The 18000-nt window shown below is 34.5% G+C and overlaps 2 protein-coding genes across 2 annotated transcripts; both read left to right on the forward strand.

The window, feature by feature from the left end:
• Window positions 1-589: 589 nt before the first annotated feature.
• Window positions 590-7789, forward strand: LOC104244132 (receptor-like protein 4). Its single transcript, XM_009799457.1, has 9 exons — window positions 590-733; window positions 842-1909; window positions 2178-2325; window positions 3277-3348; window positions 3660-3728; window positions 4317-4385; window positions 4598-4675; window positions 6048-6253; window positions 7287-7789. Exons 1-9 carry the CDS (start codon window positions 661-663, stop codon window positions 7391-7393), a joined length of 1890 nt encoding a protein of 629 aa, XP_009797759.1. The 5' UTR covers window positions 590-660; the 3' UTR covers window positions 7394-7789.
• Window positions 7790-13944: 6155 nt separating this feature from the next.
• LOC138880214 (uncharacterized) lies at window positions 13945-14415 on the forward strand. Its single transcript, XM_070159889.1, has one exon. The coding sequence runs from the start codon at window positions 13945-13947 to the stop codon at window positions 14413-14415; it is 471 nt and encodes a 156-aa protein (XP_070015990.1).
• The last annotated feature ends 3585 nt before the right edge of the window (window positions 14416-18000 follow it).

Below are 18000 nucleotides of genomic sequence, written 5' to 3' on the forward strand. Positions count from 1 at the left end.
ATAAGTTCTACGCGATATAAATTTATAGTAGTCCATCAAAAATATTCTCTCTCTATATGTACAAAGGCGGGCACACACACATATTTTTTTTAGTTTCCCACCCGGTTTCTGGTACCCATATTGGAGTCCGACTAAATTCGGATTCGTGCCGGAAAGCCTCACATTGTGGTAAAGCACTCCCTAATAAAGGTGACTTCATACCCAGAGACTCAAACCCGAAACATTTGGTTAAGGATGAAGGAATGGTCACAAACACATAGCCCTGAACCAACTATAAAGTTATCTCAATGGTACGTGGACCTTTCCTGGATCCTACCTGAACACGGTATATTTTGTACACCGGACTGCCCTACCCTATATATATATTAGTTATATAAGTTATATTCCTAACCCCTTCCCTCCCCCCACCTTCCCCCCTTGCTTTACATTCTATCCCTACTTCGTAGTCCCAAAAAGTCAAGAAATCGAAGCATCAATCTTGGCTTAACTTTCATTACTAAAATCAGTCTTCTTCAACTCATTCATTTTCATACTCTCTTTTACACCACCCCGCCACCCTCGCAACCCCCCCCCCCCCAATGCAATAATCCCTCCCCCTTTTCCCTCCCTTATGTCCAGACAACTAAGCTCACATTATCTCTCTTCCCTCTTTACACCAATATGTCTCCCTTCTTCTTCTTCATCTCCCTTTTACCCTTTCTTCCTTCTTCCTCTTCTCTTCACTATCCTTTCAGTAAGCTCCACTTTAACTAACTTCAACTTCATTTTCTCATCATTTTTCCCCAACTGTTTTGCTTTTAACTAACTTAACTAACTCTTCTTTTCCCTCTTTTTCTTGCAGATTATTCTTTACATATAGATTGCGGAAGTCTTTCAAATTCAACTGACGTCTTCAATACGTCATGGATTTCCGACCGTTACTTTACCGGCGGTTCAACCTCCGTTGTATCTGAGCCTCTCCACTTTCAACACCCACAAGAAAAAACACTCCGTTACTTCCCCGTTTCCTCCGGTAAAAAGAACTGCTACACAATTCCAAATTTACCCGCCGGCGGTCGTTACCAGCTCCGTCTATTCACTGTCTACGATAACTACGACGGGAAATCGCATTCCCCGTCGTTTGACGTCTCTGTCGAGGGCAATGTCGTCTTTCAATGGCGGTCCCCTTGGCACGAATCTATCTCACGCGCCGGCGCGTACTCCGATCTGTTTTTTACTATCGATGATGATGACGTGGCGGATGTTTGTTTTTACAGTATTGCCACTGACTCGCCCGTGATTGCTTCACTTGAAATCACGCAAATTGATCCGGCTTCTTATTTAGTCAATGATAGTTCAATTTTGGTCAATTATGGTAGATTTTCTAGCGGGTCGGATCAATGGGGACCCGGTTTTAGTAACGATACGGATCGGTTCGGCCGGTCATGGCAATCGGACTCCGATTTTAGGTCTAAGGTTGCGGGAGTAACCACTGGAGCACATATTAAGGCTATTTCTGCAATGAAAAATGTGGTTAATGTAGATAAAGCACCAAATTATTTTCCTTTAAAGTTGTATCAAACTGCAGTTACCGTAATTGGTGAAGGAGGTGAATATTTGGAGTATAATTTACCCGTGGACGCGAAATTGGATTACTTGTTGTGGTTTCATTTTGCTGAGATTGATGTAAGTGTGAATAGAGCTGGGAAAAGGGTGTTTGAGGTGGTGGTGAATGGTGAGAATGTGAGTAGAGTGGATATTTATGAGAAAGTTGGGAGCTTTGCTGCTTATGATTGGAGTTATGTTGTTAAGAATTTGAGTGATACTGAGTTGAATGTGAGGCTTGTGCCGGTTGTGGGCGCTCCCGTGATTTGTGGACTTGAAAATTATGCTATTATTCCACCTGATCTCAGGACTCTTCCTCAACAAGGTATACCGAAATGACAAGTTATAGTATGTTCTTTACAATATCAATGTACTTTCACCTGTTATAGAAATTGTTTTCCGTTTTCTTAAGGTTACCAATTTGATGTTTGCATAGAGAATTATCTGCAGTTGCCTTTTACACTGTCAATTCATAGAACTTACTAAAATTTTAGTATATATCATGAACTCATTGCCATAGTGTGCATTTTTGGTAATTGAGTTAGTTGTGGATGTTCTTTTTAGCAAAAGTTGTTTTTTGCCCGTGTTTGCAGTTATTGCTATGAAAGCGTTGAAGGAGTCACTTAGAGTTCCGGATAGGATGGGATGGAATGGTGACCCTTGTGCTCCTACTACTTGGGATGCTTGGGAAGGTGTTGCATGTCATCCAACTAAGAACGGATCGCTTGTGATCTCCCAAATGTAAGTTATTCTTTTCTCTCTCTACCGTACGTGGATACATGTTCAATAACGATGGAAGAATGTGTGACCTAGTAGTTGGTGTCTAGCATGCTTGGATATCTTAATTGAGGTCATACCTTTACTGCTAGCTTGGCACGTGTCATAATCTGATAAGGGGCACATACTAATATGTGATGATAAGCACGGCATGGGTGATATAGTAACAATGTATACTGTGTCTGTGTGTGTTGATAACATTAGGGTTTGCTAGAAAACTGATGTAGAAGATCGAGAAACGAAGCCATGCCTTACTTCTAGTTGCAATACAGAGTCGCAGTGCACAATTAGAAATGGACGGAGTTTTTGGAGCAGCTATCTTGCCCAAGTAAATTATCCCTGTATCTGTTCTGAACAATGAAGCATAGCATGGGATATTGAGTTGAATGAAAAATGTAGAACTTGCTGCGCAAGTACCTGGGGCAGAAAATGTATGCCTTGCAGGTCTTTTGCCTATGGCTAAATACCGTAGTGCTCTGCGGTCTTAACTCGAAAAGACGTTTCAAAATATTGTTTCAAGCTTAAGAACCCAATTCCATGGAAGTTATTTTTTGAAATTTTGAGGTGAGGCATTTGAGTTGGTATGTCAATTCACTTAATGAAACCATGGAAAGAAGTCATGGAATTAATTCAGATTTCAGATCCATTAGTACACGAGCCCTTGGAAACCACTGTGGTTGAACTAATGGATCTTTTTTCCACAGCTCCAGTTTCTCTAGCATTCTTATCCTGCCGATCTCACCTCTAACTTGGCAAATGATGTAATCATTAATTTCAATTTGTGTGTCAAAGAAGGAAAGAAAAGAAGTTTCCCCCGTAAAGTATATCCCCTTCACTTTCTGTTGTTTAATTCAATGTGACAACTAAAGCACCACCTGTATATCCTTCTTGATTCTTTTAGTTCTTATCTTTCAGAGATCTTGGAAGCCAAGGCTTAAAGGGATATATCAGTGACCAAATTGGGCTTTTGTCTAATTTGGTAAGCTTGTAAGTATCAACTGTCAATTTCTTACCTCTTAACAGTTTATCTCTTAAATACCTGAATTTCACATGTTAATCCTCCTGTGTAGTATCTCTACTTACTCACTTAGTGGTCCTTATAAAATGATTAAAGAGGTATTCAACAAAATCGGATACACTGACATTCTAGTATTTGCGTATGCTCATTATTATGCCATGATGAATAAATACTTTCGATTGGATCATTTCAGTTGCACCAACTTCTTTTCTGCACTTTTACTGTTTGTTACCTGTGTTTGCAAATATTAATTCTACCTCTCTTTCTTTTTGTCAAACAGGAACTTGAGTTCTAATTCTTTGGGAGGTTCTCTACCGTGGGGATTGGGTCAGAAGTCTCTTGTGAAACTGTAAGACCATATATTTGCACTGTGTTCTTGATCATAATTTTGTTTGCTTGGAATGGTTTGGTGTTTTGCATCTAAGAACTATGAGTTATCAAGTCCGACTTATATAAATTGTTGAATGTTGTTGGAGTCCTGAATACACCGATCCTGCCAGATTTTTCTGATTCACACACTTGCCAGTAGCTTAACAACTTACCACTTGTAAATTCCTTTTATCCTCTGGACCTTTTTTGTTGTTGAGATAAGGTCCTTTTTTCCATGGGCCTTAGCTTGAAGTTTTGGTTAATCAATTTTATGTGAACTAACAACAGTCACTTTTTAAAGCTTGAACATTGAACTCCTCCCAGCTATGTCTTATTGAAGTGTGTTTTTTGCTCCATTTTCCCTAAAACTCTCATCTATTTTTGATATTCTTGTTCAGTGCTCTCTAATTTAGGTTATATTGGGGGTACCCCATCCTTTTTCTCTCTTTTGAAGGGCTAACCCCTTTTGTAAAAGGGAAAAGAGCTGTGCCCTTTTGTCAAACTGGTTTGCTGTTATGTTCTTGGTATTTGAAGCTTGCAATTCATCATTTGGAAATCTTTTGTGCAGGGACTTGTCAAATAACAAATTTACCGGATCCATACCTGATAGTTTAGCTTCTTCCACCTTGCAGTTTGTGTAAGCTTCATTCTTGTTCTCCTTAATCTTTTCATGGATTCGTTGTTGCTTATTTTAGTTTTTGTGAGGTAGCAGTTGGTTATTGCATGATTGTTTGTAGAAAGCAGGATAAGTATATGGGTTGTAAATCATTGGAATTCAGATTAAAGAAATTTTTCTCCTTCAAATTATATTCTGCCTACTTCTAACAGTTCCACTGTAAATTTGCTCAGGTATTTGAACGGTAATGAACTAGAAGGCCTAGTGCCGGAGGAACTTCTTTCCATTGGGGTCCATGGTGGAGCTATTGAGTATGTCATGCGCTAATCTGGCTAAAGTTCTTCCTTTATTATAATTTTAAGTACTTCTAGTAAATTTTTAATTTTCAAATCAGTGCTACTAAACAAACAGGGCTGATTGATGAAGAGTATGCCTTTTCTGCTGATGTCGTTAGTACAAGAATTGAGATGCTCCCTCTGTTAATTACTAGTTTAGGCTGTTAGAAATACCTCATGGCAAAATGGTTTAAATTGGAGTTTGCCCTTTTGTTTCATGACCTATAAAAGTAACTTTGCTGGTCACGCTATTGCCATCAAGACTTTTGTTCATTTGATCTTCAATATTTGATCATGCCTGCTATCTGTTGCCGTAAGAAAGGACAATCTCTTGGTCTTAATTAGGTAAAGCCAAGGAATCCTTAGTAACTCAAGAAGGTTGTTGTTTCCTTTTGGTTTTCTCTGTAATTTATTTTTAACATTCCGAACCTAGAAGCTCCGACTGATTAGTTTCTAAAAATACCTACTTTCCTGTCAGAATGTTTTTGTGGTTTTAGTTAGAAGGTAGCTCATGTAAGGGAAGCATCCAAAGGGTTGTAGAATAATTGCTGGTTTTTTGAACTTTGCGCAAATAATTCTTTGTAACAGCTAGTTGGTTTGTGATGAATTGTAAGACACTGTGTGGGAGTGCGTTCAATATGACAAATGGGAAATATTTTTTGGGAGCTGAAGGGGTATTTTGAGGGCTTCATGGAATTAAAGTAGATCATAGAGGAGGCAGTAGTGGAGTGTCTTTTATCAAAAAAATTTCTGACTTGCAAAATAGAACGGAATTACTCAATTTTTTGTTCTTGGATCGAACAAGTTCAGATGATTAATTGAACTTGAGCTTTCATTAATATTAAAGTTCGAATTCTACTACCAGTTTGGTGACATAAATATTAGGAATAAATTCTACGAGGAAACAACACTATTATTTTGGGAAGAAAGATTTAAAATCATTAATGGTGTAGCTTGTTTTAGAGATTATTTTGCATCAACTGTTTTTGCATGTCTTAAACATGAAGAGTAAATCATAACACAATGGTGCCTTCTGGGTTTGGGTTGGTTTGGGGGGGGGGGGGAAGAAAGGGAAACTGGTGTTGCCTACTTTTGGTTCGACTCCTTTGTCCTCTAAACTCCCTTCAGGAAATGTAGAACACCAAAAGAACATTTTACTGTAAGCTTTGAGATCTCCTAGAAAATGAGTATAGTACAGTCAAATTATTAATTATCTTGGTGGACTCCCCATTTATTCTGTTCTCTTGATAAAAATTCTGCAAGACTGGTTCTTTTGTAGGGGTTTATATTTTGTTTCTTCCTTCATGTACTAGTTGTTTTACTGACAGAAAGCATATTGCTTCCACAGCCTCTCTGGTAATAAAGGGTTGTGTGGAGGACCTACCTTGCCGGATTGTCCGCTATTTTGGAATAAAGAGGGTCTCTCTACAGCTGGTAAAGCTGCAATTGGAATATCATGTCTAGTATTTGTTTGTCTGGTACTGTTCGTGGCATACATCTGCTACAAGAGGAGGCAGAATGATTATGACTTTGGTCTTCCGCATGAACTAATGTGTAAGTGGTTTCTGGGCCATTACAACATGTTATATAGAACTGATTATAGAACTTAGGAGTAGAGCCATAATTCAGAAAGCTTCACTGTTAACTGATTATAGAACTACTTTCATGTGACATCCTGTTTTTGAGGTCAAATGTACATTATTCTCCTTCATTAAGTCTAAAATAAAATGTAAAATTGCATTAACAACTGGTTTAACAAGATTGAACTACCCCATGATCAGGATAATATGAGTTCTTAGATTGTAGAATGTCACACAGTACTCTGTGTCAGCTAAAACATATATATATATATATATATATATATATATATATATATATGTTCCAGCTATGCAACTGAATTGTACTTTCTTACGGAATAGCATAGATATGGTCTTTCTTCATGGCTATATCATAGACATAGATGTTATGGTCATAGATTGCCTGTAATATACTTACATAATATCTCATATGATGTCCACTTGTTTTCCAACATTCGTCCCCCGTATTCGGTTCTTTATCTGCCTCACTGACTTTGAAAATATCCAAACTTAACCAATAGGTGGCTTTTAATAACTATATTGTGGTAATATTTGTTCTCGCTTATATACTTATCAAAGAAAAGTATTTGTTCTGGCTGATGACTGATGATAGAGCTTTAAGTTGGTTGTGTGTGGTATGATATTTGAAGCTTTATGAATCATGGCTCTGCTCCTTCATATTTCACTTTGTCACGGATTTGTATTATCACATTCTGAGAGAAATATGCATTGTCAACTTTGTATCTGTCGCTAAAATCTCGGGATAGCAAGTTCACACATATTTATATTTAACTACTCCCTCTTTTATTGAGGGTCAACTAGACTAAATTAAATTGAAGGATGTTTGATTTATTTTCTTAACACGAAATTATCTATTTTCCTGTCGGATATGGTGGATGATATGTACTTTACTTTCTAAGGTAGTTTGGATATTCAGTTTGCACTGTTGTCTATTCTAGACTACGAACTAATCTCTACACCTCTCCACCTTCCAAAATTTATCTCAACAGCATTAGCTGCAAAGAGGAATAGGTATCAGCGGCAAAAGTCGCTGATGACTCTAGAAATGGAGAGTCAGCATGCTAAAGGATTTATACCAACATACAATGCAACATGACATAGTTTGTACTTGTGGGAAGAGACTGAATTTTGATGGTGTTCGACTTGCCAAATAGAGACAGATAGAGAACATTGATTGTGTCCAATACAAGGTGCTGAGGATATGGAGTTTAGAGTGGGCACGAGTGATACGACACAGAGGAGCTTTTGACATTTTCTCAAAATGTGTCCCTAGATGGATGTCCAGAAAAATGCAGATTGTTTTGTAGAGTTCAATGTATGCTAATTTGTTAATGAATCCTCCAAACAGATAGGCAAATGCCTCCATTGTATCATACCCAATTTTGGGCATTTGACAAACGTATATGATTGTGACTCAGCATTGTAATGCACATACAGATAGAGAACTTTTCTTTGTTTGATTGATCCCATAATTTACATTATTGTGTACTGATATTGACGTTACAATACTCAATAGGAATTTGTCATTAAGTAGAACTATTCCTCATGGTTGTATTAGGTCTTGTTTATCTTGAAAAACATCTGTTAGTCAGTAAAATGACCAAACCATATTAGAAGATATGAATTAGAATTGTGATGGATAACTTGTTTGGTACATCAATATTGACAAAGGGACAATGTCAGAAGGCTAGCAGCAACAACAACAACAAGAAGTATGTGATGCTAAATTCATTAACTTTGCTAATAGCCTAAGATAACAAGATTATTTCACCCAGAAAAGTGTATAATTTCAAAGGTGGGAATCTTCTTGGTTTCCCATTTGAGACTACATCAAATATCAATAATCTAACTTTTTCGGTATGCCGCTTTGCTTGCAGAGCTAATGAACATAAGTTAAATCGAATATGAGGAGGAAAGTGAGATTGTTGTCCGATCTTTATCGTCGAATCCCCAAATATGCATCTTTGAGTGTTTCAGCCAATTATCAATTTTCCAATATCAATATTTTGGCTGCTCAAGCAGGTACAGGTACATAAGTGGCTACAACAGAACAACTTACTCCTCCTGGATCTAAACAGGCACACTGCATCTACATATGGGTGACCATTTTTCTTTTTTTTTTGGCATTTTAGGGCAAAAAAATATAAATTCAACACGATTCACAAATTTTCATGTGCTATAGTCCACGCCATCTTCATTAATTCGGACGATCGGTTTTGAATCGCTTAAAATTTTGCGGGCCCATAAAAATGACCTAAGGAACTATAATCATTGCTTCGCCATGACTATTTTTCGTTTTTTAGCGTTTTAGGGCTAAAAAGTAGGAATTCAGCATGATTCCCAGATTTTTGTGTGCTATAGTCCACGCCATCTTCATGAATTTGGGCGATCGGCTCCAAATTACCTAAAATTTTGGGGGCCCAAAAAAAACAACCTCAAGAATAATAGTCATTGTTTCGCCATGATCGTTCCTATTTTTTAGCTAGCTAATTGCTGTATCTTCAATTTTCTTGTCAAGCTCCCTTTCAAACCAAATAGAAAATCAAACACACCTGAATTGTATTAACTGATTTGCTTCTTTGTTTTACCCTCCTTTATCTATAGATGAACCATGAAATAACGGGCATGATTGTTCTTAAAATTCTAACTATTCGACTCTCTGTTTTTCCACTTTTAATATGGGAAACTTACACAAATGTTCCAAAAATCGTCTCAACTTACCAACCTCTAACCATTAGTCATAGACTTACCAAAACTAGCCAAGCACATATAAAATTTGAAAAACCAAATAAATAAGGTCCTTTCTCTCAAAGAATCACATGCGAAGTTAGCAACATTAGGTGCAAGATGGAAAGGAAATATAATGGACGACGTAGCAAATAAGGTGATGAAATTCAAAAAATATATACAATATTCCAAAAATATAAGCAAAAAAGGAACTTTTTCAATGGGTATAGCTGAAATTCATTGAAAACATATAAATAAGTCAATATACAAAATTTGAGGAAGATTGGAGGTGATTTGGACTGGTTTTGCATCAAAATTCGTAATTAAATCGAGTTTAAAAATTCTTTCGCGACACATGTATCACGCATGTATCTCGCACACAAGTATATGTGGATATATGTATGATGAATAATTGATACAATATGATACATATGTGATACACATATCATTTTTTTTCATGTTTAGTTTTTTCACTTCGAATTTTTAATTCAAACCACCTCAAAACTTCACCAAATCATCCCAAAACTGAGATTCAAGCTCCTTAAGATGTACCCAATCCATTCTAATAACACCCACTTCAAAAAAGCAAAGATTTGACCTTTTTTTTGTCACAAATAAATAATTGGCTAATATTAGTAATATTTTATGAATTGACCAATTTTTGTAATGAGCTACTTATAAATGGATATAGCTGGTAATTTACCTTTTAATATCGGAAGAAATTAAAAAATAGCCAGATTTACAAGTGGTCATTCAAAAATAGCCACAGTTTCAAAAGTAATCGAAATTTAGCCACTTTTCATGTAAAGATAAATCTGAACGAAAATACTGTTCAAAATCCAGAAAAATACTCCAGTATAATCTATCAGTCCAGCATAATATACTGGAGATTCATATTATACTGGAACTTTTCGCGTGTTGGAGTTCCAGAATAATATGCTGGAAGTTCATACATAGGTGCACCGATCTCCAGTATATTATACAGGAACTTTTCGTGTTGCAGCAAAATAATGGTTATTTTTTAGTGACTTTGCAAACGCTGGTTATTTTTGAATAACCAATCCGAAAGCTGGCTAGCCCATGCTATTTTTACTTTAATATTGCGGTAGAGGATACTAAATTATAACAATTTTCTTTTCATTGCCAACAACGTGTTTCGGCTATTGGGCTCATTCATTTAAACTTTCTGACCACATTAAATCGGGTGAAATTCAAAAATAGCTAGATTTATAAGTGATAATTAAAAAATAGTCACAATTTTAAAAGTAATCAAAATTTAGCCACATTTTATGTAAAGATAAATCTGAACAAAAACACTATTCAAAATTCGGAAAATGTTCCAGCATAATATGCTGGAGTTCAATTTTTTACATGTGAAATTCCAGCATAATATACTGGAGTTCGAATTTTTTACATGTGAAATTTCTTCATAATACACCGGAGTTCTAACATAATATACTGGTCCAACATGAAGTTCATACATAGGTGCACCAATATCCAGTATATTATGCTGGAACTTTCCGTGTTGTAGCAAAATAGCGGCTATTTTTCAATGACTTTTCAAACGCTGACTACTTTTCAATTACCAATCCGAATACCGGTTAGCCCATGCTATTTTCACCATTAAATTTGTCAAAAAGTGATATTTTACTCTAATTATATTTGTCACATATATAGCGGGTAAGTGAAATGAGGTTTAAGTTAAAATTATAAGACGCATAGCTCAAATGAGATTTATAAGTATATTTTAAATGAGATTTATAAGTCCCCTTCGCCAAATGCGATTGTAATTTGCCATGCGACATCTACATAATTGGGTGAATAAGAAAGCATGGACACAACTGAATGAAACTGGCCATAAATTATTACTTGAACAGCAAATTTGAGTTTCGATAATGTTATATGAATTAAATATTAGAAATTCGATCCTTTCTAATTATTGGAACAATTTCAGATGAGATCAATATTCCACTGATTAAGACTTTACCTAACAAATGACATGGCTATGGTATTATAATTATTAGAAAAGTAAATAAATAACATATACTTAAACTAAGGTCACATTCATTAGGTTACCATAGACCTTTGACCACAACAAACAACTCAATAAAAATGGATTACCAACGATTGATAATTCAAGTTATGATTACTATAGATCCGCTTGCACACGAAAAAACCTGTAAATTTTCTAAATTAGCATTTATATATATGTTTAAATACTACACATTTTTTCAGTTGGAGAATTCCCTTGATGTTATCTATATCTCTGTTCACTAATTTGCATTTCCGTACTTGGGTTTTTTCCCCTATTAAATTCTCCGAGTTTCATCTCATAAGGCATTTGAAATGTCTCTGTCATTTCTATTCAAGGGGTATTGGATTTAATCCCAACTGGTCCTACAATTAAGAAGTTTCTATAAATCATAATGAAATTTGAGGATGTGGATAGACTTGACCAAGTACAAAAATATATAGTACCAAGTAAAATTCTAGTTGAAAATTATGTTCCAACTTTATTAGGTAGGTAAAAAAAAATTCTTTTAAAACTGGGCTATTTTATATATACACCGACAATAACGTAAAAAAAAAATTCTTTTATATTTTTTTGTGTAATTTAATTTATTACAAAAGTTTACTTACCATTTATTTCAAATTACTAACTAATATGTACTATTAAGCAAAGTCACATAAAATGGAGTAACTTTTATTTGATTTGAGTACATAAAACTTAAACACATAACAAATATCATCATAGGTTATTTATATTAGGGTCATTTATGTGGCATACAGGGTGGTTGGATAAATCCAAATGATATTTACAAGCACATTTTTATGTAAAAATAGCACGATATAGCCAGTTTTCGGACTGGTCATTCAAAAATAGCAAGCGTTTACGAAGTCAATGAAAAATAGCCACTATTTTGCTGCAACAGAGACCAGTCCAACATAATATACTGGAGTTCGGTGCACCTGTGTATGAACTCCAGCATATTATGCTGGACTGATATACTTTGCTGACTCCAGTATAATATACTGGAGACTGGAGCACCGATGCTCCAAACTCCAGTATATTATACTGGACAATTATACTTGCTAGAACTCCAGTATATTATGCTGGAGTTCTAGTGTACTTATGTTGGAACTCCATCATATTATGCTGGATTTCCAGCATACTTATCCTGGAACTCCAGTATAATATGCTGGAGTTCAAGCATACTTATGCTGGAACTCCAGTATAATATACTGACGTATTTTCCGGGTTTTCAACAGTGTTTTCGCTCAGATTTATCTTTACATGAAAAGTGACTAAATTTTGATTACTTTTAAAACTGGGCTATTTTTAAACGACCAGTTGTAAATCTGACTATTTTTAAATTTCTCCCCATTTTTATCAACAAAAGCAGCTTTAGAAATATATGAGAAACTTCCTCACAACTTGCTTTTGTGGCCCAACTTTACGAGGTAGCAAAAAATAAACTTTCCAACTAGTTGAGCTTACAAAAAGGACAACAAAAATTATATTCTTAATCGGTGATTTCTGGTCGGACCTTGAATTTGAAGTTGATTTTGTTTGGGAGCATTTTACCTTTTTAATGTGAAACTTCTTCAATTCATATTTAATCGGCACCAACAGGGGCAGAGGTACAGTAGTGGGTGCGGGTTCGAGCGAACCTACTAACTTTTTCCGAAACTTTGTATTTGTATTGAAAAATTTACCACATCTATATAAATATATTATGCTGAACCCAGTAACAAAAGAGGTCTGGGTTCAATGGTAAGGGTTGTGGGTTCGTGGGAAAAAGATGAGGGTTTGATTCCCCTTTAAAGCAGTATGTTATTTCGTTTTTTTAAATATTTTTTTCACAAATCAACTGAACGACAACGTTTTCTTTACTTTCCTTTCAACAAATACTAAATAACATTAAATAAAACATAACGTGCTTTCTTTCTCATAACAAAGAACAAAAGCTTCTCATTTCCCAACTCTAAACACAAACTTTTTCTTCAAAATCCCATATCAAAAAAAGCTAGGGTTCTGCTGCTTGTGTTGATTGACATCACTGGTACCACAAATCCAGTGATCAGTGTATGCCTCCAACTCTCCATTGACATCGTGTATCAGTGTATGCTTTTTCTCCCTTACAAGTTAGATCTTTCCTTCTTAGTTCTTCCTTCTTCAATTCTTATTGAGCGATTCCTTGGTCTTGTTCATGTTAAAGGTACAACTGCACATGCATTACAAAAAGAAATATATTCTTTGCTTTTAAAACATTCATTGCGTTCATCTTTAATACGAGGACAAGGGTATGATGGAGCTAGTAACATGCAAAAAAACATCAATGGTCTTAAAACTTTGATTTTGAAAGATAATCCTTCGGCTCATTGCATACATTGCTTTGCTCATCAGTTGCAATTGACTCTTGTAGCTGTTGCAAAGAAACACCATGATGTAAATAATTTTTTTGACATTCTTGCTAATGTTTTGAATGTTGTTGGAGGTTCTTATAAGCGTAGGGAGATGCTTAGAGATGATCAAGCTAAAAAATTAGATGAGTTATTAGTGCTTGGTGAATGAAGTTCATACAGGAAGTAGATTAAATCAAGAACTTGGGCTTCAAAGACCAGATGATACCCGTTGGGGATCTCACTTTAAGACATTGCGTAACTTTATTTATTTATTCTCATCGATTGTTCATATACTTGGAGTTCTTGCAAATGAGGGTTCAAATTATCAGGAGAAAGCATTAGCCAAAAGTCTAGTGGAAGATATAAGATCTTATGAGTTCATTTATATATTACATTTGATGTTAAAACTATTGGCAATTACATATGATTTGAATATGGCCCTTCAAAAAAAAAGATCAAGATATTGTTATTGCAATGAAACTTGTTGATTTCACATAGAGGCAATTGCAAACAATGAGAGAATCTAAATGGAATTCTATGATAGAAGATGCCTATTCATTTTGTGATAAGAATGGTATTGTAATCCCAAAAATGGATGAGAAGTATGCACTTGGAAAGTCGAAGCGTAAAAGCTTAACTGTTACATATTTTTATCGTTTGTACGTAGAGGTTTTTTGTGCTGCTATTGATTTGCAATTTTCGGAGCTTAACAGTCGTTTTAGTGAAGTGAATACTTCTCTGCTTCTTGGTATGGCTAGTTTGAGTCCCGATGATTCTTTTATGAATTATGATAAAAACAAGATTATGAAACTTGCTACATATTATCCAAATGAGTTCACTGCTTCTAAGCTTGAAGATCTTAGTTATGAGCTTGACAACTATATTGACTATGTGCGAGAAGTGGGCAAGGCATTCTCTAACTTGAAAGGGCTTGGTGGTCTGTTGAAGACATTGGTTAAAACCAGGCGTGGAGCTACGTACTAATTTTAGGTGCTTCGGCACCCATTAAATTTTACACAGTATAAGTATAATTATATAAGAAATTTGAGGCATCTGATATAAAAGGAAAAGAAAGCACCTACCAAACAAAAAATTAAGTAGTTACTACACATTAAGAAAAATTAAGCATCCACGAACATAAAATTCTGAATCCGCCACTGGTTAAAACAAATATTCACAAGACATGAGGACTTGTTTATTTGCTTGTCAACCTGAGTTTGATGTTACCTGTGGCTACTGCAACGGTTGAAAGAGCTTTTTCTTCAATGAAGTTTATTCAAAATGATTTGCGAAACAGGATTGGTGATGACTTTTTGAATGATTGTTTAGTTTGTTTTATAGAGGATGAAACATTTGAAAGTGTATCTAATGATGCGATCATTGATTGTTTTCAAAACATGACAACTCATCGAGTGCAATTGAAATGATAATGTTAAATATCGACACTCATTCTTTAGTCAGTTTGATATTGTATATTAGTTTTAGGTCATAGTCTTATTTTAAATTTTAGAACTCACACACTCTAAATCCTAGCTCCGCCTCTGAGTACCAATATAGATACCGAACATTGGGCGGGAAGCTAAAAAAGGACAACTAAAACCGATCCTGTCACGGGAGCATATCTTATTATAAAAGCAATAAGTTGAAACTTAACCACATATACTCAACAAATTAAACTAAGTAGTTAGTAGTTTGAATACAAGGGACAAAGTGGAATTTAGTCGGTAGATTTTCAGAAACATAGGGAAGAACAAGAATAATAATAATTATTAGTAACAATAACTGAAAAAATGATGGAAAACGCGTAGTGAGCTTTCAAGAATCTTCAGTCCACTCTTTTATTTGAATCCAAACATTATTATTATTATTATTATTATTATTATTATTATTATTATTATTATTATTATTATTATTATTATTATTATTATTAATTTTGGGCTTCTTAACTTCATTGACCTCGTTACACGTAAAAGTCTCCCTCTTTTTCTCTAAGAAAGCTTCAAATATTTGTAATGACTTAGGTGACTTTCAGTTTACCAATCACATAATAATTCATTCGTGTATATAGCGCATGGGACCATATCTCCTGAGGATTTATAGTATGATCGCTCATCTAATATAAAATTAATGAATAAATCTTACCTCTCCTTCCACATACCAGTGCCCAAGGAATAACGTATACATAGAAAAGAATGTAGGTTTAACGTAACGTGGCGTACATGCAGTGGCATACGTGAAATTTTGAGCTAATATCATCACAGACGGACCCAGAATTTGAAAGTGATGGGAATACCACTGTCGAATAAAAATTTGAGCAAAACACGGAATCTAATCTAAGCAGTACATTAAATGTCAAGTTGTGCCCACCAATTGATCACTGCAACTGCCTAAAATTTGAATATTAGGGTGACATTTAAAATATATACATTTTATTTAAGATATATAGCATATATATATTTCCCAAAGTTACCGGAGGTTGGTGATGCCTCTAACCTAAAGAGTAGGTCCGCCTCTGAATAGTATCAAATTATTATGAAAAGAAAGTTTAATTGAACGGTTAAGCATAGGCTCAGGTTTATTTGTTTCCCTGGTCCCATTTTTAGTTGAAAAATTCCCTTATGGATATTTCATTTTTCTTGCCATTGATTTTATTCATGTGACTAATTTTCTCTAAGTTAGTGATTCGCTCTTCCAAATTATAATTTTGGTCTGTTTTTTTCTCTAAATACACTCAAAATTTCTTTTCTTTAAATACATCTTAGTGAAATTTGAGGATGCGGATGGAGTTGAAAAAGTCAAAGATGATGTAAACTCTTAGTTTTAATTGTAAATCATGTAATTATTAAAATTTACTAAAGCATGGGGATACGTTATATTTCATTACTTCTTTTTTTCGTTATTAGTTGATCAATATGATATCTAGTAGTATTGTAATGAGTTTATTTGAATGTATAACTTTTCTATGAAAACCCCACCGAAATTGCTGCATATGAATCCATAATTCAAACAAGTTGATGAATTAATCCGAGTATTGAACCCATAAAATTAAAATTTTGAAACCGTCTTGGATAAGATCATCTACTTGGCATACAATTTGTCCAATGAGCATACAATTAGAGCAGTATGCTCTATTGTCAACAAAAGCGACTATAATAATAAAATGATAAATATCTATGTGATTTAGGCCTAGCACTTGGAGCCTAATTAACTACCCATGGGATTTTCCTCATATTTTTAATGAGGCACCTAGTAATGCGTATTACTAAATATGTGTAATCTTTTTTTTTTATTAAGATTTTTTTTCACGTGGTTTTTCCTAGTAAGGTTTTAATGAAGCACATTATCTTTTAATGAACATCCAAGGGGGAATATTATAAATATATTATATTATGGATATTCATTTAGTACTCCGTTGTAAATAAGCCTCCTGAAGAAGCTTATCCATATTGGACTCCACCGTAAATATATTTATCTATTTAAGTACTCTATTGGAAATAAGCTTCCTGAAGAAGCTTATCACTTCGATACCCGGTTATGGATAAACATTACCCCCGGTAGAAGATTATCCATACCGGGTATAATAAGCTTATCCTTTCAGTACCTAGTTATGGATAAACATTACCCCAGGTAGAAGATTATCCATATCGGGATAATAAGCTTATCCTTTCAGTACCGTTATGGATAAATATTATCCCCGGTAGAAGATTATCCATATCGGGTATAATAAGCTTATCCTTTCAGTACCCAGTTATGGATAAACATTACCCCGATAGAAGATTATCCATATCGGGTATAATAAGCTTATCCTTTCAGTACTCCGTTATGGATAAACATTGTTCTCAGTAGAAGATTATCCATATCTGGTATATTAGCAGCTTACACGGCAGCTTCTTTCTTTTATAAATAGAAAAGATTTCAGTTCATTATGTACATCAGTTTGAATTCGAATAATATATCAGTTTTTCTCTATACTTGTCTTTATTTTATAGTCTTTATTTATATCCATGTGTTATTTGCCTCTCAAATACAAGGCTGCCAAAAAAAATGTTTTGTTTTTTACTTTATTTTTTTAATTTAAAGCATGTCACTATTAGAAAACATAGTCGCATATAAAAATCTCAATCTAATTTGTCGTGTTCGAGAGAAACCTCATTTCTACCAACTATTAACCATCATAATTCACTTTATATCTAATCAATCAACTATTTATTGCCAAAATATCTTTTTCAGATAGAAGAAAATTTAGGGAATTTTGTCATTATTAATTATTTCATGAATTAAAATTATCCACCCGTGGAGTAAAAACTCTTAAAGAATATATAGTAAATTATATTGCAGAGAGAAAGGACAACTGAATATCAATCATATGCATGTCCCGTGAACAAATCGGTATAGTGAAGTTAAGTGGACATAAGAATTGTAAAATTTTAAAAAGAAAAGTAAAAAATTTTTTTAAGTGAAAATGATATTGAAAAATTAGAGTTGTGTTTGGAAATAAATATAATTTTAGATTTTTGTGAAGTTTTTTGAGTGATGTGAGTGAACATTTTAAAAAATAGCCTTTTGGGG

Source organism: Nicotiana sylvestris, chromosome 10 (assembly GCF_000393655.2).
Source record: "Nicotiana sylvestris chromosome 10, ASM39365v2, whole genome shotgun sequence".
Classification (NCBI taxonomy): Eukaryota; Viridiplantae; Streptophyta; class Magnoliopsida; order Solanales; family Solanaceae; genus Nicotiana; species Nicotiana sylvestris.